At 43.1% G+C, this 24,400-nt stretch overlaps 2 protein-coding genes across 3 annotated transcripts; one reads left to right on the plus strand and one right to left on the minus strand.

The window, feature by feature from the left end:
• The first annotated feature begins 90 nt into the window (after positions 1-90).
• perm1a (PPARGC1 and ESRR induced regulator, muscle 1a) lies at positions 91-6,721 on the plus strand. 2 transcript variants are annotated; one of them, XM_079274527.1, is made up of 5 exons: positions 91-183; positions 631-749; positions 3,921-4,409; positions 5,431-5,547; positions 5,854-6,721. In XM_079274527.1, the coding sequence occupies exons 2-5, from the start codon at positions 650-652 to the stop codon at positions 5,967-5,969; spliced, it is 822 nt and encodes a 273-aa protein (XP_079130653.1). In that variant the 5' UTR covers positions 91-183; positions 631-649; the 3' UTR covers positions 5,970-6,721. The 2 variants fall into 2 exon arrangements, with proteins under 2 accessions (XP_079130653.1, XP_079130652.1); XM_079274526.1 differs by having other exon boundaries at positions 631-4,409.
• Positions 6,722-7,594: 873 nt separating this feature from the next.
• plekhn1 (pleckstrin homology domain containing, family N member 1) lies at positions 7,595-21,279 on the minus strand. The gene is made up of 16 exons (XM_079273964.1): positions 21,112-21,279; positions 19,441-19,531; positions 19,101-19,262; positions 17,479-17,559; positions 16,845-16,935; positions 14,955-15,088; positions 14,246-14,395; positions 13,030-13,110; positions 12,844-12,919; positions 12,427-12,572; positions 12,022-12,174; positions 11,053-11,295; positions 10,327-10,482; positions 9,640-9,900; positions 9,350-9,410; positions 7,595-8,433 (listed from the first exon to the last, which is right to left on the minus strand). The coding sequence occupies exons 1-16, from the start codon at positions 21,183-21,185 to the stop codon at positions 8,249-8,251; spliced, it is 2,145 nt and encodes a 714-aa protein (XP_079130090.1). The 5' UTR covers positions 21,186-21,279; the 3' UTR covers positions 7,595-8,248.
• Between the last annotated feature and the right edge of the window lie 3,121 nt (positions 21,280-24,400).

Consider the following 24,400-nt stretch of genomic DNA (forward strand, 5'->3'; position numbering starts at 1 on the left):
TGCCTCTGTTGAAGATGGCTGCCGTAAGAACATTGCGTCTACTACGTGATCAGAAGCGCCGCTCTATATTTATCAAAATCACATGGTGCTCACCAGAGGACACACAACATGGTGCTGCTGAGACTCCAGACCTTCCTAGACCTTCACCTCCTGTAGACCAGGGTCACAGCTGAAGCAGGACAGGTAGGACACCTGCATGGATGAACAAGTACATACGCAGACAGATAGAATTAAAGAGAAAAGTTCCTTTTGTTGTCATGCTTCCAAATACTTACATTCTATTTAACTGATGATATTTTCAGTTCGCTAGTTTTAAGTGCGGCCTTGAAAATATGTATATTATATCAGATTAGATTAGATAATTTTGCTAGAAATGATATGAGTTATATTATTATATTTGAATAATTGTGCTGCAAAACCTGCTTAAAATTCAGCATGCTTGTTTTTTTGATTCCACAAATGGCTGTTTTAATCTTTTAAAGAGGTTGTGGCAGCTCAGTCTTTTGTATTTTTGATTGCATTATGTTTCTTGAGCGTTTATTCTGAACAGATCTATAATATTATAGCTAACTCAACTATTTTTACCAGTGATTACTTTTGAAATAAAGCTCTGTTGATTGATTTTTGCAGGTTATATTGCAAAGTGAAAATGGAGGACTTTGAATACAGCGTGGAGATCTGTGACCGGGACTGGGAATGCTTCTTTGCGGAGTGCGAAGAGTGCAACCTGCTTCCTCCGTCATTAGCAGGTGTGGATGACTCGGGGATGAGTGACATTGATGACACAGGGTCCATTCTTGCTAAGAGGCTTCAGAAAGTCGACCAAACAGCAGGCCTTTTAGAGGCTGACCGCCCCATCGATGGCCCCCCAGACTGCGAGGGCTCTCCTGTGGAGCATTACCTCAGCAAACACGCTGCCGGTGGAATGGAGAGCGTGCTCTCTGGCAGCGAGGAGGATATACACCAGCAGTCTGTCAATATGTTCTTTGAAAGGCTGAAAAATCTCACAGAGGCTGAACAACTTACTGAGCCAAGCCAAGCGAGGGACGGAAAAAACAGAGAGGCAATACAGGAGAAGGAGCGGTTTAGTGATGGGAAACAAGCCAGCGGCAGTTCTTGGCCAAAAAACATCCCCAAGTTAAACTCTCTGTCTGCCAGCGGTGAAACAGCAGTTGGCAAAGAGACCACAGAGCCCGTCGACGCCATCAGCAACATAAACACAATAAAAAAAGACGTGCTTGGCTCCAAGATTTCCCCCGGACCTGCAGCCAGTAGCTTCGTGTTCCAGATTAACAAATCAGCAAACCCTGAAACGAGGTTATTCACCAGAGAGGAGGCCTGCACAGAAACCAGAGTAAATGAGGCAACACAGCTGAATCAGTCTCATGACTCACCGGAGGAGGTTGTCTGCTCAGAAACAACACCTCACACTGACAGTGTGACAACAGTGGAAAGGTGCACACCCCTGGATGATGTTTATCTGGAAGATTTGTTGACAAGTCAGTTAATTATCTCTAAAAAGTGTAGCACTGATTCATCAAGTAATCTAGAAATAGTGACGCATGTTAAAAGGAAGGCAGACAAAAACGCAGATGTTTTCCAGTCGGATGTAACGAGCACCAACAAAACCGCGAGCCAACAATCGTCTCCATCTGCTTCTCTCAAACGAAAGAGAAGGAAAAAGAGACGACTCAGTGTTGAGCCAGCTGACGGTGTGCATGGATGTGAGAGGCAGGTTTCAGTCCAGCGGAGTGATTCAGAGGAGGAACAGTGTGCACGGAGAGGAGGAACAGGTTTATCTGAGGATATTCATTCGTCCTATTTCAACAAACTACAAAAAAAATGTGTTTCATCATTAAGTAGTTATTCAGCCACCAGTAATCTCCCAGTGAATACATCTGTTAAGGAGATCAAAGTAGATTATCTTGCTCACTACAATCGACACCAATATTTACCAGAGAGCATCGTAAGAAAGGGCAGGTGTAAAGCAACAGACTGGGCTGACAATAGTGCAGCTAATGATAGGTCAGTAAACCCCTCGAGTCAACCCGATGACAGTGCAATGACAGCACCAAACAACAGCGGCAATGTGGCAACAAATTTGCAGCCAAGCAGCAAATTACATGTCGTAGAATCAACTGGGTGGCCAGTTTCAATTAGTGACGGTGTAACTGGTAAATCGCACCTGGCCACAGAAACGGCACACTGTGGAAGAAAGGACACTCGTGCAGGGAGTCTCCAGCAGTCTGACAAAATGAATCATTCTATCATTTGTTGTGAAGACGAGCAATATCCAGAATATTGTACAGCAGAGGTCAAATCAATAAGCGCAGAGTCAAAGGACGCCGCAGTGGAAGTCAGCCAAAATGACAAACTATCCGCTGCTAAGTCGGTCCTGGCTGTGGAGGCTGGAAATTCCGGCAGAGCCGAGCACATACTGTGTCAAAGAGAAGCTGAGGCCCAACAACAGTTGGGAATTAACTGTCAAGACAGAGACAAATATAGATCTACACTGGAAAGGACTCACTTTCCTCTGTCTGTAAGCAGTTCTGATGACACAAAACCCAAGGAATTCAAAACTAGAGCCTGTCCGTTCTTGGAGATTTCCAGTCCGGTGGGCTTTGCTAAATCAACATCAGATACCAGCAATGCATTGCCTGATAAACACTTTCTTGCTAAAAGTCCCACCAGTTTTGATATAGATAATAAAGCACAGCAAAGCGAACATCCACTGGTGCCTCGCACATTATCCAAACTTTGCGCAGCATCACAAATAACGGCTTTTCAAAGTGGGAACCCCCTTCTGTCTGGTGAAATCACAGTCAAAGGTCAGCGAGAAACCAAACCGTCCGACTTACCAACAAGTCCTTCAGATATTGCACCGGTATCATCCTGCTGCACTCCGGACACAGAATCTGTCACGGCAATCTCGAATGAAAATATCACAGACATGCCAGGAAATTCTTGTTTATCTGTCAATCAAAATGACCATGGAGATCAAGGAGAAACAACATCACTAATGCTGGCGAACCACCAGGAAGGAGATGGCACATCTGAATACAAGAGCCAGCCTGTATCAAATGACTCCAATGATTTAGTGGTCACAGCAGAAGACGTCATCACAACATCTCAAGCAGAATGTGAACCTCATAAGACACCAGATTCAAAGCATTCAGTGTTCGCTATGTCTTCTTTTTGGAGAGAGATGGAGATGCTGACAATAAATGATATTCTGGGTTTACGAATGATCAGCAAAGCTGCTCCACCCAGCTCCCTCCCACCTTTACAGGACAGTGAGGAGACCAGCATGTTTGCTGTGACGGATTCAAGCTTTTTTACTCAACTGGATGAGTCTGAACGAACCGATGCAAACACATCCAGCCATCCTAACTCCATAGAAACAAATTCAGGTTCTGTCATAGCAGCCAATTCTTCCTCTTCAAGCGGTGTCATGTGGGAGAGTCTAGGGGCTGATATTCACCCTGAGAATATGACGTTGACATCTGTCGGGGACATTTGTAAACCGGTTCCCTCTGAAGGTGCCCAAACGTGCCTCGGGAAGATTTCTAAAAATGTAAGCGTGCATAATCTAGAGTCTTTGAGATACACCAGGAAAGTCCAAACTTTACAAACCTTAGACGAGGGAGCGTTACACAAAGTAGAGTGTTTCACTGATGGACACAGGCCTAAGCAACAAAAAGACATGGAGTCTTTAGCTTCATTGTCGACGGACAACTACAGAATATCCCTCACAGATATATTTCAGTATCTCTTCAGTGGAAAGAAATCAGTTCCCAGCCAACCGGCCCCAGATAACATAACCACCTGCTACACTGATGGAAATTCTGTCCCTGAAACTTATGACCATTTCTTCTCTGAGTTTGATACCGAAAGCTTCTTCTACCCTCTCATCCCTGCAGAAGACCGGACCAAAGACGAGCTGGTTCCCGTCTTTTCCTGTTCTCGCTCAGCTAACAGATATCTACAGTTCCCTGAGGCTTATGATCACTTCTTTGCATCCTCTTCTTCTGACGAGTCCTCTGCGGAATCTGATGAAGAAGAAGGCGGTCCTGTGAGGGTGGTGTCCAGGTATAGCCATGCATCAAGCACATCTCCGATTTCTACAGACATGTATGAGAATTTCTTCACAGACCGCGACCTCAGACAGAATTTCTTTTGGAAAACCACATTCTCCTTCAGGAACATTCGTTTAACTGGATCTACAGTCCAGAAGCAGACTGTCTCAAACCCTCTATCTCGTGTACCTGTGAGGCAAAGCGGCAGATCCCTTGGAAGGACAGTTCATCCTCTAAATGCTCTGGGAAAGCAAGACGGGATGTTTCCTGATCCACTTTTGTGCCAGCAGCCTTTCAGACACGAGGACTTACAGACGGCTGCTTCGAATCCAAGTCAGTCCAGTTTCACACAATGAACACAATGATGTCTCGTTAAATATCAGAATTAAGGTTGAACATGTGCTGTTACAGTCATTGAAATAGGTCCTGTAAAATATTTTCATACGGCATCAAAGTGAAACGATTAACCACAAATAATTAAAAGGGAATACAGGCTGATCTAACTCTATCAACCAGTCTAACAGACTATCTTTGTGAAACCTGGGAGGCTGCCGGTCTATCGCAAAGCTGGCACGGATAGCTCTGACTCTTTAGTTGTATATACCGTACATATACCTCTAAAAACTTTTAAAATCAAAACCTGTACATATTTCCCTGCTGGATTTAAAAATAGTGTGTATTAATAGTATCCTACCTCTCTTAGTTAAGCTCTTTGTGTTTTCCTCACACATGGACAGTTGTAATGTAGGATATATGTCATCCACTCAGCCAGCTGGGACGGACTCTCTTACCTCAGCTGTCAGAGGACGTTGACCGGACCGCAGGCACGTGGTGGTGAAAACCTAGAGGAGGAGTTGTACGTGATGACTTGACTTCACTCAATGAGTGTCCTCTCGAAGCTTCCACGAGAGTGTTGTAGTTTCTTTGGCTGTGAAGGAAATTAAAAATGCCTTTAACACATTTTGTTTGTGTAAATCCTTCTTTCCCTGAGCTGGAATTAAGAAACAAATTTACAAGCTAACAATATACCACCTGATGTTCAGCAGTTTCCAGTCAGGATTATCTTCAAGGCCACTCGAGTCATAAATTATGATTTCAGTAGCGTCAAGCAGCCTTGTACGTTTGCAGAACAGTAATCTGTGCAGGGGCTGGGAATTGACCGGGTCACAGTGTGACTGAACAGGAAGCGCCAACATAATATTGGGGGCTTGTGCTCAGCTGTTGGTGTGTTAGTGCCAATTATAAAACCCTTGATCTCTCAGTGGACCTCGGTGTGGATGGTTATTGCCATTTTATGTGACACACTTAAGGATTTGATATGTTTTTTTATGATACTCTGTCACTTTCTTTGAAGGGTTGGATGCCTCCCTTCTGCCCCTCAGACAGTCCGACATGTGTCTGGTTTGTATTGCATTTGCTTCGTGGGTACTGAAGACTGCAAACCCACAAGTTGGAGACACCTGGAAGGCTGGTATGTGTATGCAGTATTAATGTACTTTAAAAATCCAGATTTGCAGGTTTTCTCTGATTAGCGATTTTTTTACGGACTGAAATAACAAAGCAGTTGCTTAATCTGTCACTATGTTTCCATCATTTGACTTTTGACTTTGAATTTCCTTTTGAAATCAGTTTATTTCAGCTTTTTAAGGACTGAAAATGTGTCTGCCAGTAGATATTGAGGTACAATTAACAAAGCACTGAAATAGAAGTGACCTTCATGCGAATCGATGAATTGAATGGTTAATGTGACTCACTTCTAATATCCATTCTCACACAGTTCTGCTGGCGAATGTAAGTGCTCTGTCAGCCATCCGATACCTGCGTAAATACGTGACGGTGGAGGCGGCAGCCAGTGAGAAGAGCATGAATTACACCACCCCGTCTGATTCTTGACGTCTCCGCGTCGAATTACGTCACGCTGAAAGTGAAACATTCTTCCTTGAACACCTGATGCAAGCCAGTGCAAGACCTCAGTCCGTCATGGAATTTGTGAAGTGTTTGATGTGCTGCTACATGTTTGCTTTACGTATTTGCACTATCATCGCTTTATGGATCTTAAGTTGTATTGATCTTTCCATTGAATGGACATGGAAAAGGGTTTCAGTTAATAGCAGTTTTTTTGAAACGACCAAAAACACACCCTGATAAAAGTATATGATCATTTTTAGGGATTGTATTTTGTGCCAGTATCACTTTTATACTTTATGAAGGGCATTTAGTTCCTGATAGATGACTGTTACGTATTCTGTCATATAGTTGTAGTTGAAGTCGCTGTCTTTCAGTTTGACGACAGTAAACAATGTCTCTGTGGTCGTTGCAGTTCCAGAAGTACTCAGGCCTGAATGTGAAACGTGTTCACACTAGAGGGCACGTAAGAAGCTGGACAGTCACAGCTGAGTGGGCTGCAGTTTTCAAGTTATTTACAATAATTGATTTTCAGGAAACCTATTAGTTCAATGTATGAATTAACATAATACGTGCTAATAATGTATTGTTTTGTTGTGTACAACCTCCCACCACTTGGGGGCGTAGTGCTGCTGTCAATTAGGGCAGAGGTTAATATCATCAGGTCATTTGATACAGGTGTTGCTGAGCAGACGGGAGCAAACTGTTTTTGACCGTGCGATATTTAATGAATGTAAATGTTGTGATTTATTTCGTCTATGTTGAGGAAATGGTCTCTGACAGAGAAAGTTGTTCTCGTTTATGTGAGAAATAGAATGTCTATGTTGACAACTGGACTTTGTTATTTATGGCGCGCGTCTAAACAAGCAGTCAGCAACCGTGGTGGCCGGGGTCAATACAATGTGCTTATTCAACACCATTGCAGGGTATTCATAGAGATCCTGTCCCCTTCAAGGATCGTACATATTTCTCTCCAGCAGATGGCAACGTTGAGCCATAAAATATAAAGTGTCCTGCAGCTCATGAAGCTGTGACAGTATTCTAACAGCAGCACAAACACTAAACGGATTCGATTTTGAAAAACGGCGCTTGTTACGATTTGGTTAAGCATTTACAAATTCCACTGATACACTTGGGGCGTGGGGTCTTTACAGTACTTTTTATGTCCAAATATAGTCTTGAGTAACTCAGACTTTAATTTCAGACCTGAAAAGCAAACAATATACGGAAGTACTGAATTTATATGCAAATCTTTTTTTTTGTTTAGAGGCATATAATCAACAGTTGCATATTTACACATCCAGCTACATTACACTTCGTTCTGATTTTGGTCTCTACAATCTCCCGAATAAGTCAAATGAAATGAAATACTATATCTGGCTGTTAAACTGCTAAATGCTCCACAGCTGGTGGCAAACTGTGTCTGCTTGTTATCTGGTGCTGAGCAGGTAGTGTGTACAGGACATGCAGACAGCTGCTGCTGCAGAGCTTCACATTCCAGTATTACATCTGTAGGTTCATCATGAGTGATTTGATAAAGTGGCATTTTTGATATTGCCACTTTAAGAGTTTCATTAGAATAAAACAAAACAGAGTAAAAGGTTGTTGAAAAGTTTTTCAGTTTTATTTCCAAATATAAATAAACACCTCAAACGAAAATACAAAAAGGAAGCCACACTGGTATCAGTACAGTACTACAGTAGTAATAGTGATATTAGCACCCTTAAGGTCGGTTGAAGCCACATCTAATTGCTTTGATAATGCAGCATTATAAAATAATATATCTACAAAATTTACAAAAATATACATCCGTTGCTATATAAAGCCCTGATGGAATGTCGTTTACAGCTTTAAATAAAGTCAAAAGAAAGAAGAATAAGTAAACTGGACAGCGTGTTACAAAATACTGCTTTTGCACTACATATGAAACCTTTAGTGCAATTTCATAATACATAAATAAAAAATAACGTTACAGCTACACAGTAGACTCTGCTGTCCTCTCTGTTGGATGCTACATATTAAACAGAACAAGTCTGTCTGTGTATAATTACTTTCATAGTGTTTTGTTTTCAGCCTTCATTCCTGCACTCATCGTTCCTCTGCTTGGCTGCTCAACATCTAACAATGCAGTTCATGTGATTTGTTGCTTCATACTGTATACAGCAGGAGCAACACGGGCTGTGCTAGTTGCCTTTTGTTTTACGATCCCTCTGATAGAGATCTGTTGTTTGCACACGTCCAGACGAGTGCCGGGCTATTGTTTTTTTTTATGACCATCTCTGCTGGGTTGCCATGGCACCAAGGCCTCTGGCCCCAGAGTCTAATCCGGTCCAGTGTGGCGAAATTCCAGACGTTGGCGGAATCATTCCAGTATCACAGTCATACCCCCAAATGTTGTCATAGTCCATTTCCTGGTCATCTGGTTCTGTGTGTTCAAGGTACGAGTTGTGATCTGTAAGAGCGAGAGAAGATTCCCAGGCTTTTAGTTTCAAACAATGAAAGACAAACCTCGCCCTGACTGAATAAACTTGGACACAGTCCCGACATACATGTGGTGGGATTGCCCTCGTACCAACATATAATCGTACTGTAAAACCAGTAATGTCACGTGCCACTACTACACCACCTTCATTTGTTGTTCAAGTCTTCCTTCTAATGGTGTCGCAATATGCAACCTGTCAGATGAAATAATGCGGTCATTGCACATGTTAGAAGTAAAGTGTGAATCAAAGTGAAGTGCAACTGACAGAGGTGTTTTCATTTGTGATAAAAAGAGCCCGTCGATACGAGGGTAACCCTGCACAGTTGTGTGCTGTCGATCACAGGGCAGGAGTAAACCCTGTCTGTGAAACAGTGTTCTCTTACACTGGGCTTTCCCCCACATGGGACATCTGCACAAGTGGCATTTGGAGCTGCACTAAGCTCCATTTCACTGGCACATTTACGCTTTTCCTGCACTTTCAATTCTGTAGCCTTTAGCCTTCTGTCGAGCTGCTGACAGACCCAAGAGTTCAGTCAATCCAAAGTGCATGCGGTGTTTAATTTAAGGTGTAATGGAGTGTGAGCAATGTCCTGTGTCCTTGGTGGCATTTAGGAAGGCGGCTGCTAGTGATGACCTCCATAACTATGAAATATGACGCCACAGTGATTTAAAACAGGGGCCATTGTTTCTCAATAAAAACAAAAATCTAATTTTAATTGAGCCATGGCAAAAAAATAAGCAGTGCCTTTTTTCTGAATTATTTTTTTATTAGGATTAGAAACATATAATAATTTATATTATATATATGATATATTAACTCTGCACACAGGCACACTATTGACAAACAGGCTTGAGAGGTTTCTGACTGCATGCCTTCAGTTCTTACCTGGTGAGTAACCATAAGGCATTTGAGGGGTGTTCCTCACAGAGTTCAACGGGAGGAGGATCTGTGAAAAGATGTGAAAACAAACCAGTTACTTCCCGTGATCAGCTATAACAAACATTCTGACGTTCCCAAAAATATCTGTTTCATCTGTGGCATCTGTTCAAATATCACCTGCAGAACAAGTATATACACAAGCTCCGCTACCATACAGCGCATAACCGTTGCACTTTGTACCACAGCATTCCAGAAACCAGAGTGTCCTGGGAGATGAGCATCTCCGTGTTTCTCACCTGCTCTTGAACTTGGCCGGGCGCAGGCAGCAGCTTTAGCCTCGACACGGCCTCGGCCCTCTGCTCGGCTTGGCTTTGAGCCGTCTCCATCTCCAGGCCCAGGGTCTGTCCCTGGGAGTTGGTCAGGATCAGGCTTCTCCTGCAGCGCCTCCCCATGGGAGGGGTGCGGAGCTGGAAGTAGGAGGGTAAGGGCTGGGCACCCTGCTGCTGCTGCTGCTGCTGCTGGTGGTGGTGTTGAATTGGCTCTTGCCAGCTTCGCTGCTAAAGAACAGAGGGAGATGCGTCAGAGAAGGGAAGCTATGATCATGTAAAACGGAAGTTAAGATGATGAACATGGAGGATAATTTCACCTCGTAGTCAAATAAATAAAAAGAAAGGGTAAAACTGAAATGAATACATTTTGCTATGTAATCAAAATGTAACTGAGCTGGTTTGAGGTGATTCAACCAAGAATAGTGAAACAAGTCGTTTATGGATTTAGATTTAGCAATAGTTCAGTCTTACATGCATGTGAATGAGCCCCCCACATTTACAGCAATCTTAGATTACTGCATGAGGCCAAGTCTCTGCATTAACTAATCTTTCTTATTTTGTCACTGAACATGTGTGTGGGTGTGCGCTGTCTGATATCGGACAGGCTGCAGGTGTAAATTGAACCTATGGATCCAGTATCGTTGACCCACTTACCACTGGCCGGGCCTCATTCAGGGAGTAGATTTCGGGGCTGCAGGGCTCATCGTACAGGGGCGACAAGGGCTGTCGGGGGGCGCACATGTCCGAGTGGCGCTGTGGAGCGTTCAGGGAGTAGTTGAGGGATGTCTGAGGGGTGCTCCAGCTGTTGGACTGATCATAAAAAAAATTCAAGCAGTTAGTTTAAAACACTGAACAATGAGAGGAAAATCAACTGCCACTTTTCCCTCCGTCTCTTTGTCTCCATCAGTGTTTCTCTCTCTCTCTCTTCACAGAAGGCAATCGCATAAGCCACACTGTAGGATCCGGTTACAAAATACAGGTGTTGGACCAATGCCAGTCCTGATCCGCAGCAGTGCCGGTGTGACAGCAATCTGACGGAAAATCTGCTTTCAGCAGTCAGTGTTTTCTATAAAAACTGAACTCCTAACTGCCATAGTGATGATAGGGATAAGTAGAGTAAATGTTTTCTGATTGGAGGCTTAGGTTTTGTTCATGAACTATAATAGAGCTTCCATCACAGCCCCATCAAGAAGAGTGATCTTTCAACCTCATGGCTGCACTAATGCAACTATTACCCCATTTGTTGACACCGTACGTATGAACCCTCTCAGCCGACTGCTTGGTGTGTCTATTTTAGACACTGCTCACATGACATGTGAAATAAGTCAACAGTTTCAAGGGGAATATTCGGTTATCAAGTGAGACGCCAGACTGAATTACCTTGACAAGCGGGGCTTTCTCCAGCCGCTGTGGGCTGGCACGCTGCAGGGCAGAGTAGGGTGTGCTGTAGACCTGAGACCGCACTGAGCTCTCAGCTGGCTGGAGGTAGGAGTTGCGCTGGGGGGAGGAGTAGCGCAGGGACAAAGGTCGCAGGTCGCGCTCTGGCCTTGTGTGTGAAGACACGCTGTTGGTCCGGCTGCCCAGGCGGGCAGTCTCAGTCGAGGAGGGACGACTGGAGCTGTACTGTAGAGACAACAAACAAACGCAGGGCAAAAGTCAGCTGAGAGTTGTGTCTTTTAATTAAACACAGATGGCATCAGGTATTATGAACCGTTTCTCCTCTCTACCGCATTCGTTTTCTGTATCATCTTGTGTTTTCTTAGTGAACACAGTCGTCTGAGTGCGAGAGAAAAGGGTATCCATCAGTTTAATTGGGAGGGTGGTGATTCAGGTCAGGAGCTGAACAACATGCCTTCTGGGCACCGAGCCTTCTCCACTTTAAGCTAATTGGATAGGCAGTCGGCCTACATAGCCCCTCTCCTGTGGGAGTTTGGTCAAAAGTCCTGATAATGCCGAGTGCGTCAGTACTTCTTAAAGAGACTGAAGTTTACAAGCAACGTTTTCACTGCTTGATTAACATGTGCCGTAAGAGCCTCTTATTTCCTGACATTGAAAAGTTGATTTTATGTTTTTTCGGGGAAATGACTGACTTGTTTGAACTGGAAGGTCTGAGGATCATCACCTAAACCTTTGTAACAGGAGCGGGTTGGTCTTTGCTTAATGATTGACTTTGTGAAAGAAAGGTCTTGCTGCTCAGCTCCACCAAAACAAACACACGGTTTCTTTAGCAATGTACAACTAACTCCTACCACATTCATATCTGTGCAAATATTGTCTTGTTGGCATGTTTGCTTCAGTTTATCAGTTCAAGAACACTTGAACTTGAGAAGTAGCACACAGGTGACTTACACAGAGGGGCTCGGTGTATCCCGGGGAGAGAGGGTTGTCTTCATGGATGGGTACCTGAAGGTTGTGGGTCCCACATCCACTCGGGGAATGGCTGAACTTAAGCGACTCAGTGCGTCCATGGCTGTTTCCACTCCACCTGTCAAACTGTGGAGCCTATTATGAAAAAAATACTCGAGTTAAAATATTTGTCTGAGAACCACTGAGCATCAGACGGGTGTCTTTTATTAGACTTCTATTGGACTGTGTTGACTTAGTAGCAGTAGTGTTTGTAGAAGTTGTCAATCATAAATCATAGTCATGTTGAATGTCAATTTACAAAAGAGGCAGGGCCACGTTGCTTGTCTTTATCACTTGTCCTCATACTTGAGTCTTGTGATTGTTGAAAGAAAAGAGGGCGGGCCTCACCTCTCTGTGCGTCGGGGTGTAGATGATGTCATACACAGGGGGCGGGGGGCTGAGAATGGGCACATCAGCACTTTTGAAATGCTGGATCCAGTTGCAGAACTCGGCCCTATCCAGACACGACACCACTATGGGGTTGATCAGCTTCCCTGGTAAGAAAGAGAGGGGGGGGGGGGGGACAAAGCCTGTCATTCGGTCTGTTCGGTCACTGGAATGTGCTACAGTCAGATTGTCATTCACTGGGGATAAAACCAGTGCATTCATGGAGGGTTACATTCTGTGACGCAAGCGTATTCATGGGAAAGGCCACATAGTATGTAAAAACATGCGTAAGAATGTACACCCATTTAAATCCCCTTTTCAAATGGCAGTGTGCTAAAGAGACGGCAGTAGAGCAGCTCACTGATTCAGTGTATTTACCTTCGAGCATAAAGGTGTTGGGCTTGACGTCTTGGCAGGGCGTGGTCACGGTAATCATGTTAAGTGGAAGCTTCCCCTGTAATCATAATGACTTTTTAACACAAGTTTTTGATGCATATCCTGAGCTGCAAACAGCTCAGGATATGATTCATTTTAAGAGTGAAAGGTCAGTGAGGTCAGTGGTACCTTATAGAAGAGCCCATTATTCTCCTCTGATAGGATGATCAGCGTCGATGGGTACAACACCAGCAGTCTGTCACTCTGTTCCTGTGGACACAAGAGTACACCTGCTAATAAGCTTACAATAATGGAACAATGTTATTCTTATCCATAATACCATTGTTATTTATTGGGGACCCCAGTTAACCATTTCCTATGATGTGTTTGTGTTTTCCCTGTGTAGTTGTTTCATCATTAAATGAAGCTTGATGATATCAAAAGTCATCCGAATACAATAAGAAGACAACTCAGTCAAATTCTCTGTTATGTGAAATTCCCATGTCTGGCACTGAATGTAAAAGGAGAAACTTACAGCTAAAGTGATTCATCTATCGCTGGAATGGTTTCACGTTTTGATGTTTTACAGGTAAGAACGGCACCAAATGCTTTCTTCTCAAGGAAGGAAAACAAGCCCTGGTAAGTCCAGTCAGTCTGACTGTGTGAAGATAAGACTATGAATAATGCAAGAGGCCACCGTGAGACCTGGTGTTAAAAAAGCACCAGAATCATCCTGTAATACTCAGTTGAGAGGCACAGTTAGTCAAACCAGTTGGGGGGGCATTTAAAGGTGCGGCAGTTTATGTTTCCTCTCCCTCGCGGAGGGTGTGTCTGGACAGACAGCTGACATTCCAGCTGTGAGGTGAGTCGAGTCACTGCAAATGCCTCTCACACACCCCGGCCCTAAATCTCACGCACTTCAATCGGGCTGCCGCAATTTCCCACAGTGAATTAACTCCGGATATCCATGCAAGCCGTGTCATGACCACTGTTTTTATTGACAGTTATGTGGAGCTGTAGCAGCAATATCTATCTGTGATTCGGTTAGCGAGCAGTCATGTTTTTAAACAGTTGTTTTGCAGGTGCCTGACGCTGTCTTACACCTTGACAGGAAAATATAAATAATAGTGTTAAATTGGCAGGAGAGGTACCATTTGCCAAAATACGGACTCCACCCTTTCCACTGTGTCCTTTCATTGTGTCGAGGTAATGTGTGTGTTGCACAATTTTAAAACTACCGGTATGTGAGTCATCGTGTGCAAAATTCCCATAGTTGGAAAACATGTGTGCATGATGAGTTGCAGTCTGCTCTACTCCATAAACAGGCAACAGCAGAGATACTGTGTTTTATTACGTCTGACCGGTCCGAGTGATTCACTCTTGACAAGCATCAGTGATGTCTTACCTGACAGGGCAGGTGCTGCAGTCTGACTTTCGTGACATAGGTGATGGTGCCCAGGCTGTCCCTCTGAGAGCCCTCCCACTCGTAGATGGGCTCTCTGTTTACAGAGTTCCTCAGCTCCTCCCTGCCCTCGGGGGACTCGTTCTGCTTCAGCTGCAATAGGTACACAGGGGAGAATCGTTAACAAGATAAATATGAACAGTTTTGCCCATCAGCTCATTTAAACATGTTCATTTGATTTTTTTTCTCTAAGAATGGCAGTTCTTTGTCTCCTGAGGCGTCTAAGCTGTGGCTTATAAAGGCATCATCAGTTCAGTTGTTTTCTTCTGTCGTGACACATCTAGGGTCATGTGCTTCATCAGCCGTTACCCCACCTGTGGGTGTGGAGTCAGCACTTTAGCCTTCTACAGATGTGAGGGTTCGTTTGATGTGGGCTGTGATGCGGTCAATGCCGCTCCCTAGTATCCAGGCCTCAGGGAGAGCCAGCAGTGACCTACTTGACTCACACACACCCTGTTTTTATCAGAACTAGTTGAAGCCAAAGCATTTTCCTGGCTAATCCACCCCTGGTCGATTAAAAGATGGCCGCACTCAAGCGCTTGTTTGAATTTTTGGAAATGGATGTTATATGTTTTTGCAGCACATGAGCCAGCTTTTATGCAACTTGGAGCCTGTTTGGAGCAAGGGGGCTTCAAAAGAAATTGTTACTTACTTTCACTCTGGTGTAGTTTTCGTGTACAATTGGAGTGCCCCCATTGGCCTCAATGTTTTCTTTGAGCAGGCCAAACCACAGGTCCATTTCTTCTTGTTTGGAACAGTACACGACGATGGGGTTAAGGCTGACACCTGCAGGGTGCAAAAGATCACAAGTTGAAAAAGGGAAAGTGCCGCCAAGGCTTCTCTTTCTGAGCCTTTCTGCCGTGGTGGTGAATCATTAATGGTGTTCACAATCTGGCTGTTTAGAGCACGCTGTGCAACAAGTACAATAAATGGTTACATATGTTCAAGACTGTAAACCATATGAAAGACCTCTCGTGGAAGATCTCCCTGGACCTGCTTCGTTTGGCATTTAAAAATCACAGCAGACTCTTCCTCCCACGAAACTGCTTACCCAGGAGGAATGAACAGGCCCTGGGATGAAAAGAGCTGGAATCCTTCTCTATCTATCCGTCCCACACATACCAGAGATAAACAGCAGAGATAGCCCCGTGGCTTTGCGCTGTAATTGTCTGGAACTGTAGGCTGCTGACTGCTCCTTAATAAGCAGCCACTCTGGACTCATGTGTTGACCCTCTATTCATCCCAGCTCTTAATTTAGATCTTGACCGTATAGCACTCCCTTGGAAAGTTATGTTTTTCCACATTTCAAATGAAGTGAAAAGTCTTAGGACAGGAAGTACATAATGAGATACTTTCTCATTCAAACTTTCAGTTGACAGAGGTTATTAACTATTGTTAACAGTCATTAACTCTCATTATCTAACTTTCACAGCCGCGTCAACTCAAACTTAACACAAAACATCTGAAGGCGTCCGGGAATTTTTAACAGACCCTCTCATGCTGTGCTTGCTTCGTCACTCTCTAAAACTCCCCACTATACACGTGGGTCAGCTGAATCATATTCTCAGCTGAGCGAAAGGAGGACGCAGGAGGAAATGTCTCTATGAGATCTTCAACTTGACTCAGAAATTCGTCATGCTTCCTCCGCACGTTTACTGTCAGTGACGCCTCCCATAAAGTAAATAAAGGTTCACGCCGAACAATGAAAACAACTGCCATACAATACCACGGAATAACAGGCTTGATCCGGGAAATTGCAACGTTAAATTTGAGCAAAGAGTGCCAATATTATGACAGCAGACCTGTGTTTCAGATTTCAGTCAGATAATAACGAATAAAGGAACAGAAACAGAAACCTTACACGCTTCATGACTGGGATTGACTTTTCATTTTTTCACTGAGTTTCAGATTAATTTTGTTCAAGTGGCGTTTCCACTGGACATCGTCCTGAGCAGTTTTTGGAATGTGCCATAGATTAAATGCAGTGACAAGGCTAAGAGCGGTAGCTGAGCCTTTCTGCCCAACAGCTGGGCTGACTAAAGTGCACCTGTTGTCTAACAAGCGGGGTCTTTAAGGCCGGTTTGCCCCCTGACCAGGGGTGAAGGGGCCCGGCTCTAGTTAGTCCTGGGGTTGAGTGGAGGGGAAGAGGGTCGCGGCACCTTTGAATCACTGGAATGTGAGAACACAGGAAATGCTGCAGTTTGAAAATAGCGTGTGGTTTCTTGCTGGTTTTATAAGTGGAGAGATTTTTTACTTTGATCCATAAATGATGAGAGGGACAAACATAGCAGACCACCAGCCAGGGAAAAAAAAATAGTGACACATTATAATCATTAAAGTGACATAAATATGAGCAAAAAGACCAGGACTCCCGCTTCATCTTTGGTTCATTTTCTGTCAGTTAATTTAGAAGTCGGCCACTTCTGGATGAGGTTGTCAGTCTGCGTGATTGATCAGCTAAATTCAACACAACCAATAAAACCCAAAATGGATGATTACAACATTCCAGGGCTCCATGCAAACACCCACTTGTCAAACTTACCGTTTATTTGAAAGGCGAATTCCTCGGGTTGGCTGTGATTGCAGTTCTGTTGTAGGTTGCAGATGGTGATTTCTTTCAACGGAAGAGTTCCCTGCACACAAAACAGCAAAAAGCTCTATCATGCTTCATTGTAAAAAAAAAAAGAAAATCTTATTGTGATACTAATAGCAGTCTAGACAACATCTCCCTTGCTCTATTTCAGCCAACTGGTCACCTCTTAATTTTAACAAATCACCTTGACGCTGAGGTCAGCCTTGAAAGTCGATGATGTATTCGTGTCTGCCTGACATCTGCCGTCATCTATATTCTGACTAATACTGTATGCAGGTGCTGAGCTGTTTCTTTTTGACATGGAGTTGAGCTCTCAACAGACACAGTAAAACCGTGATTAATGGCTGCTCATGCTTTATGAGACAGGTGAAGAAGCAGCGCCATGTTTACCAACACAACGCTGGTTGACAGGCTTTCCATTTCAAAAGGTATGATGACATAATATGAAACTCTGCCCGACAGGAATAATACAACTATAAAAATCCATCCCAGAGAAACTAGCTGATACTTAGGAACCCTACATTTGAAAGGAAGGATTGTGATAATATTAGTTTATTAAAGTTAAAAAAAAAAAAAAACTCACCTGGTATGTCAGTCCAGTTGTGTTGTTGGAGACAAAATGAAGGTGCGTCTGGAAGAGGTCCAGGTAGCAATCATGTATATCCTGTAGAGATAATAAGCAAAGTTAAAAGTGAAAGAGTTGCAGATTCGGTAAGAATTCAAAATGATAATTCATCGTCTTTCAGTGGAATCACATGGTAATTAAATCATATATTAAAATATATCGTGATACACAATTGGATCATCTAAATTGATAATAACGAGCACATACTAACTCAATTTTCTGATCTGAAATCAGAATTGACAAGAATTATGCTTGTGGGAATGCCGCAGTGTAGTTGAATCAAACTATTGTCTTAATCTGATTACTCTGTATTTGTGTGCTTGCATGTCAACACAGTCGGTGTACAGCTGGAAATATTTATTCATTCTTTCACTGCAAAAAAAAAAACCTGTGCTTTTCATTTGTCAACTATTTCATTCACACAGGAGAAAATAAAAGATACCATGTGTTTATTTCATAGAGACTATTTATTTATTGAATTAACAGAAAACATGCTATCTCTGGACACATATCGTTATCCAGATATGACATTTCCTAGATCGTGATAGAAGATTTTTGCCGTAATGCGGACAGTGTTCATAAAAATGAGTCCTGTCTGTATATAAGAACCTGGTTTTACGGTGTTGTAAAAATGTACATACAGTGTGAGCAGTACAGCGGATTTCACAGTTTGAATTAGCAAACGAATCTGTAAAATCAGCTGGTTTAGTGTTGATGAGATTAAACCTTGCCTGCACATAGGCGCATGTCTGGAAGCCCATGTTGTACTCTAACGTCTGTTCAGATCTTTGTCTCAGATGAGGAAAGAGTCATATATGAGATTAATTATTCTCTCAATCCCTACCAAGGGATGTGTCTTATTATCTATTTCATACTGAAACATTTTGGTCTTTTATCATCATTTGGTAGGTTGGCTTAGGATTCTTCACTGACCACAAAATGTGATGAATAGTCAATCCTGTTTCTTGAGTGATACATGTATGGATTAGTAATACATGATTCCTTCCTGTGTTCGTAGTATTTTCTGTAATGATACAATGTGTTCTTTTGCCGTAGTGACGTTATACCTTCAATCAATCTTTTCTTTGTAGTTTTTGACAGAGCTGTTGTGTCACAGCTCTGCCAAATTGCAATTCCCACAGTGAGGAGCCAGTGTGTCCTCTTATCAGTCTCTGGGATCAGAGGAACTCTCTCTACCCTGAGGTTTTCTCTCGCAAATGTTTCACAACCGTAACAGAAGCGAGCGTGTCCAAACACAGGCTGCGGCCCGCTTTGTGAAAAAAAAAGGATTGGATTATTCACAACCAGCCACCACGTCAATACCGGCAGCGAGTTTCAGTGTAGTTGGTGGCCGCAGCGCAACATCCTGTTATTCTCCATGTGTTTTTTTGTTTTTGGGGGTTTGGACACTCACATTGTTCACATATATTACTGGCATGATGTGTCATTGTAGGCTTGGTCTTTGTTTGAAGACCACATTAACCACAATGAGGATTGGGCAGCATTAGTTTTGTTCTATTTGATAGTTGCTGTCCTGCTATTTCAACACAGTCATTAAAAAGGGATTTTGTTCCACTCACCTGGCAGTGGAGGAAGCGGAAACGAACTTTGGAGCTGTGAATCATTCGTCCGTAGTTCTTCACATTGATGCTGCTCTTCTTCCAGCCATTGGCCAGGTCGTAAGGGAACGTAGGATCCCATTTTACTTTGTCTATCGCGTGCAGATCTTTATGGGACATTTCCTGCAACGGGTCATAATGTTAGTGTATAGACATGACATAAATGAACCAGATAAACCTGCTGTTGAAATCAGTCAGAGATGCCAATAAATATCAAATTGCACATAGGTTGACATTTATAGGAGAGCAGCTTTGATGCAGATGTTTGAGTGTCATGCTCTGAGTTGATGGAGGTTTTTACCTTCCTTGGGGTGACAGTGCACAAGATATTGATGATGCTGTTGGACTTCTCCTGTCCCTCTTGGGGATTCTTCTTGCGAAACAGGCGACTGCTGCCAGAGACAGAGGAAAACCACGCGTTAACACCAATCTATTCTATGTTTGCTGTTCAGTTCACTTTACAGGAATATTTCCTGTTTTTGGGAGTTCAATGTCTTTTTTTTCTACTGTGTTGCATTTCTAAATTTGTGTTTCCCCTTTTTTCCCACAGTAATCAAGTCACACACAATCTTGAACCACTGGTTCAATTTTCACGGCAGATTAATGACGATGATGATTTGTGCCTCGTGTCTTCGATTTGACCGGAGCCCCCTCCGTGAGGGTATGCTTAGGAAAATCAGCATTCAATGGCCTTCTTTGTTTTGCATGACCCTCATCTGTTACCATTAGTGTCGCATCTTTATGAGGAGGCTCCCTCCCTGCAATGATAAGGCTGTAGGACTGCGTTTACAATTGATCTGCTTATCTGCACATACATGTGTCAGTGTCCTCGGTGCAACAACGCAGGCTTTTGTGTGCATGGTGGGAATCAAGGTCTGTCCAATCAGGAAGTCCACGTCCAGCAACAATCATTGATTAGTGTTCAGTGATTGATGCTGTTCCACTACATCCATGTCTTACAATGAACTCATGCATAGAGAAACATTTGAAGACCATCCACCCTGATGCAGTCCACAGTTGCAAAGTGAAAGAGGAATGTAGATAATGGACATGTAGTGGATTTGCACACCCAACATTCTCCAAATCACCGCTGTGGCATTCACTCCTTTTCTCTGTGGGGAATACCTGAGCCTGGCCTGTTCACCGACACAATGAGTTAGTACGGTACCCAGGAAACTTGAACACTGAACGCATTGTCCATGCTGAGCCATCCACCCAAAGGTGCATCAGTGTTCAAGCATGAGCCGTTGGGGTTTAGAGGGTGGCCTTGCCTCAACTTTGAAAATTTTGAAAGTCAATTTGAAAATCAAGAGCTACACCGCACATTTGACAAGACCAGACCCTGAATCATCACACAGCACAGGGGTGAAGACTGGAGCAGAGGCTAATTAGAATCAGATGTGGTCGTCCAGCAGAGTGGGCTGTACTAATTGAAACATGCCCAGGCATGTAATCCAGTAGGATTAAAGAAAACTACATCAAGTAACAAGTAGAACCCATTTATGTCATTCAGCTCCTATATTCATGTTCAAAGCCTTCAGGTCAGATCACTACTAGCCATTAACTTATATATCAGGTGTCTTAAACCAGATATTATCAGCTATCAACAATAATTGCTTATATGTTCATGATAATGAATGGGGTCACGTCCTAATTTTGGAGGGAAACCAGGTTCAGTGACAGCTGGCAGATTATCTTCACAAGGATGCAAAGAGGAGGCAAATGGTAACAGGATCATTGACACCGTTGGCCAGACGGGCACCGCTCAGGCCAACGACTCCGGGACTATTCTGTGTTACCATATGATCCTGACCCCGCAAAATGCCCAACCCCACAGCTCAAACCCTGAGAAACAGCAATAATTCCTTCCAGCTGAAACACAGAGTCTAAAATATCAAACGGCAGCCGAGGGCATGACACACTGACAACTGTAGTACAGTAAGAATACCTGGACGCGTTGGCTTTGTCGTACCTGTTTCTGCGGATGAAACTCTTGCTGGAGTATCTGAAGTTGTGCTGGGGGACACATGACATGCTGCTCCCCATGCTGCTGTGCTCTGAAGGGTTTTAGGCTGCTATGAAGAAAAAAATGTACTCCTTCTGTGACTGATGAGTGTTATCCTAGAGTGCAGTGTGCTCCCTTCTGCAGTTCGACTTGTAGTGAGGGAGAAGTGGGCAGGGGGAGGGCTGTGTAGCCAGACCGGTGAGAGTGTGTCTGCGTAAGAGGGGAGGAGTTTGGGGCTGTGTCAGAGGCTGTGTGTGTATGTCGTGTGCGTGGGTGTGTGTGGGTGAATATCCAGTGGGACTCACACCTTCTGTGAGTGGCCTCTGTCTGGTAAATCAATCCCAACAACAAAGACCAGGGGGTTCAGAGAGAGGTGTGCCATTTCACACCTTCCAGGAGCCAAATGGAGCTCATCGTTGGGTCATGGCTGCATTGTGTGGCCACTTAAACACACTGGATGGTGTGTGTCAATCAAGGGGAAGATGGGAGCTTCCACTGGCATGCCCAGACATGAAAAATGCCTGACCACTTAAGTAGTCGATTTATTATTATCCCACATACTTTAAACACATCAGCGTCATTTTGAAACTATCTAAGTCTTGTATTATGGTTGGCTCCCTTGTTGTTTTTATTCTACTAATTTCAAGAGGACAAACTGTTGATTTAAAAAAATGGACAAAACGTTACTGTGATTTTTTTCTGAGGTAAATGTATCAGGTGTCACGTATGGTGACATCAGGTATGGAGTATTTGTCTTTAGCCTTTCGTCTGTCAGTGGACTGGAAAGGGTGAATAGTTTAAACAGGACGTTTGTATATTCAAAGGCTCTAATTTTCACAAGGCAAGAGGTGTATGCAAACGCTTCTTGTTTGCATACACCTCTTGCCTTGTAGGGAGTTTGTTCCAAATGAGACATCCACCACCTAAAAATGAGCCTAACATAATGTGTTGCTGCTTTTTAGCAGTTAAAATCAGCTTTTGTATTTACATTTTCTTCTCAAGGGATGTTTAAGATAACATACATTCATTTGATAATACAGCCAACATCATATGACGTTAAGTGTGAAGTGAATCCTCCATCAGAATAGAATTAGCCTTGTTTTACTTTGCCTTGTCAACGTTTTATGAGTTACGGTAATAATTACAGGTTTTAGGTTGCAACATTCATTCCTCATGCTAGAAAACATGTAACATGAATCGTGTCAAGTGGTTTGATCAATCAGACGGAGGAGTCAAACACTCATGATCATTTGTATTTGCTCAATAAGTGGTCATTGTCTGTGGTGAGCTGCTGTAATGTAATCATCAAATGAAACGTATAGCCTGCTCGCTGTCAGGTTACCACGCTGCCAATAACCTGTTTAACCGGATTGTTTCAACGGACACACCTGAGGAGGCAACAACAGTCGTCTGCTTGTTTAAATCAACTGCAGAGTAGTCGTTGTCACCTTCCATTCCTTGAAATACTGTATTATTGTTCTTTAAACCCCAGTCTGATGGCCCATAGAGCTCATGAAAAGATCGAGTAATTAAATCAAAGGTGAATACTAATTGACTTGTATGTGGTGAATCTAAATGTAAATGATCTGAGTAAGTAACAAGATATAAAGGCAACTCAAGATAATGTCTGTTATCACATCATCAGATGAATTCTAAACAACTTACCTGACCTGTTTTCATTTTGATGTGATGACTTGATGTCTGCCACTCACATGATTTGCACTGAGTGAGGTTTATTCCATAGAATGTGGATACAGCAGGCCCAGAGTTTTAAAATCCTAACAGGTTTTTAAATTGGGTTGAATCGAACATCTTCACAGTTCTCCTCTCTTATCTCAAACATGCGCACACTACAAGATTTGAAAATAATGGGACATCATACTCTACAAGATATTATTAAGGTTATTGTGCCAGAAAGAGCAACGCACCACCTCACGTGATCTCTCTAATGTGATCTCATGGGGGATTAGATGTGAGAAATGGAGACTGACATGGCGCTACAACTTGCTGTAGTGATGCTTTGAAGAGAGAAAAAAGCAGAAGGCTAAACAAGTCCTGATGATAAATGGTCGGGGAGAAGCGCTCAACACGGGTTGTCTATTCTTCAGTGAGATTTCTGTCAGCAGTAGCTACACTATTTAACGCATCGGCTTGTCTCATTGGCCATCATGGTGACGCTTGGAAAGTACTGAAGTTATCCTCCAGAATTGAACTCCTAAATATCAAAACATGTTTGATGTTAGCGGCCCGGCTCTGATGAGGCTGCGAACGGTTCTGTTGTCGTTGTTTGCACTGTTAGCGCCGTTAGCTGTGAGCGGCTGGCTCGTCGTCGACATGTTGAGAGCCGTGATGCCTCAATAGATATGATTTTTTTATTGAGCTCCTTTCAAGAAATATTTGATGGGGAGATTGAGGAGATACACACATCTGTTGCAGAATGTAAAAATGACTGTCAATACGATGCATTAACACGTTTACCAAGCAAATGAAAACAGGGTCAACTCAGAGTACGCCAAGAAAAAAATGGTAAAACGTGATTTCTCAGGAACAAAGTGGAAATGATTTAACACTGGTGGCTAAAACGCAAACCTAAAAGATCGTTACATCATCCGGGAAAATCCTGTTTCCATGTTAAGTAACACTGGGGACATCGTGTAAAGAAAAAACAGTGTGGGGTAAAAAAAACATATTGCAACTCAATCTTTATATATATAACAGCATCATATCTTTGACTCCTTATTTAGGGGAATCCTCCTTATCACTGGTAGTTGTTTCAGTTGAATGAAATCTCGTTATTTGACCGATTAACAGTTTAAAATGATGTAATCATTTATATTCAGAGGAAAAGTCATTTGTAGTCTGGTTGTGCGTCATCAAGATGAACTTGCTGACACTTGCAGACATCATGGTGACTCACCGTCTCTGGAATAAAACAACCTGGAATTTGTTTCCCGTAAAGTCAATCCAGTTTCAGGTTGATGCTTCAGGTTAGGTGCATCATCCTACTTCACCAAGATTACACTCGTCAGGTAGAATGCAGCCATTTTTACAGTTAATCAGATACAAACCCAGAGTGGGTTGACAGCTATAAATCTGCCACAAAAATACAGAAACATATTTATCTTCATCTCATCTTAAATGCTTTAAACCTGCTCTCCCTTAACCTTTTTTCGATGACAGGTTTGGGAAGCTGCATCTGACCATTCTTGTCTAACTTTCTGAAGCCAATAATCCTTCGGTGACAAGTGGATGGGAA

Source organism: Melanostigma gelatinosum (assembly GCF_949748355.1).
Source record: "Melanostigma gelatinosum genome assembly, chromosome: 8".
NCBI lineage: Eukaryota > Metazoa > Chordata > Actinopteri > Perciformes > Zoarcidae > Melanostigma > Melanostigma gelatinosum.

Excerpts from the sequence above, each read along its gene's own strand:
- plekhn1 (XM_079273964.1), bottom strand. The coding sequence starts at position 21,185 with ATGGGGAGCAGCATGTCATGTGTCCCCCAGCACAACTTCAGATACTCC. Across the intron at positions 9,411-9,639 it reads CCGGCCAAGTTCAAGAGCAG|ATCCTCCTCCCGTTGAACTC; the intron begins GTGAGAAACACG and ends ATCTTTTCACAG. Across the intron at positions 8,434-9,349 it reads GCCTTATGGTTACTCACCAG|ATCACAACTCGTACCTTGAA; the intron begins GTAAGAACTGAA and ends TCGCTCTTACAG.
- perm1a (XM_079274526.1), top strand. The coding sequence starts at position 650 with ATGGAGGACTTTGAATACAGCGTGGAGATCTGTGACCGGGACTGGGAA. Across the intron at positions 4,410-5,430 it reads GACGGCTGCTTCGAATCCAA|GGTTGGATGCCTCCCTTCTG; the intron begins GTCAGTCCAGTT and ends CTTTCTTTGAAG. Across the intron at positions 5,548-5,853 it reads TGGAGACACCTGGAAGGCTG|TTCTGCTGGCGAATGTAAGT; the intron begins GTATGTGTATGC and ends ATTCTCACACAG.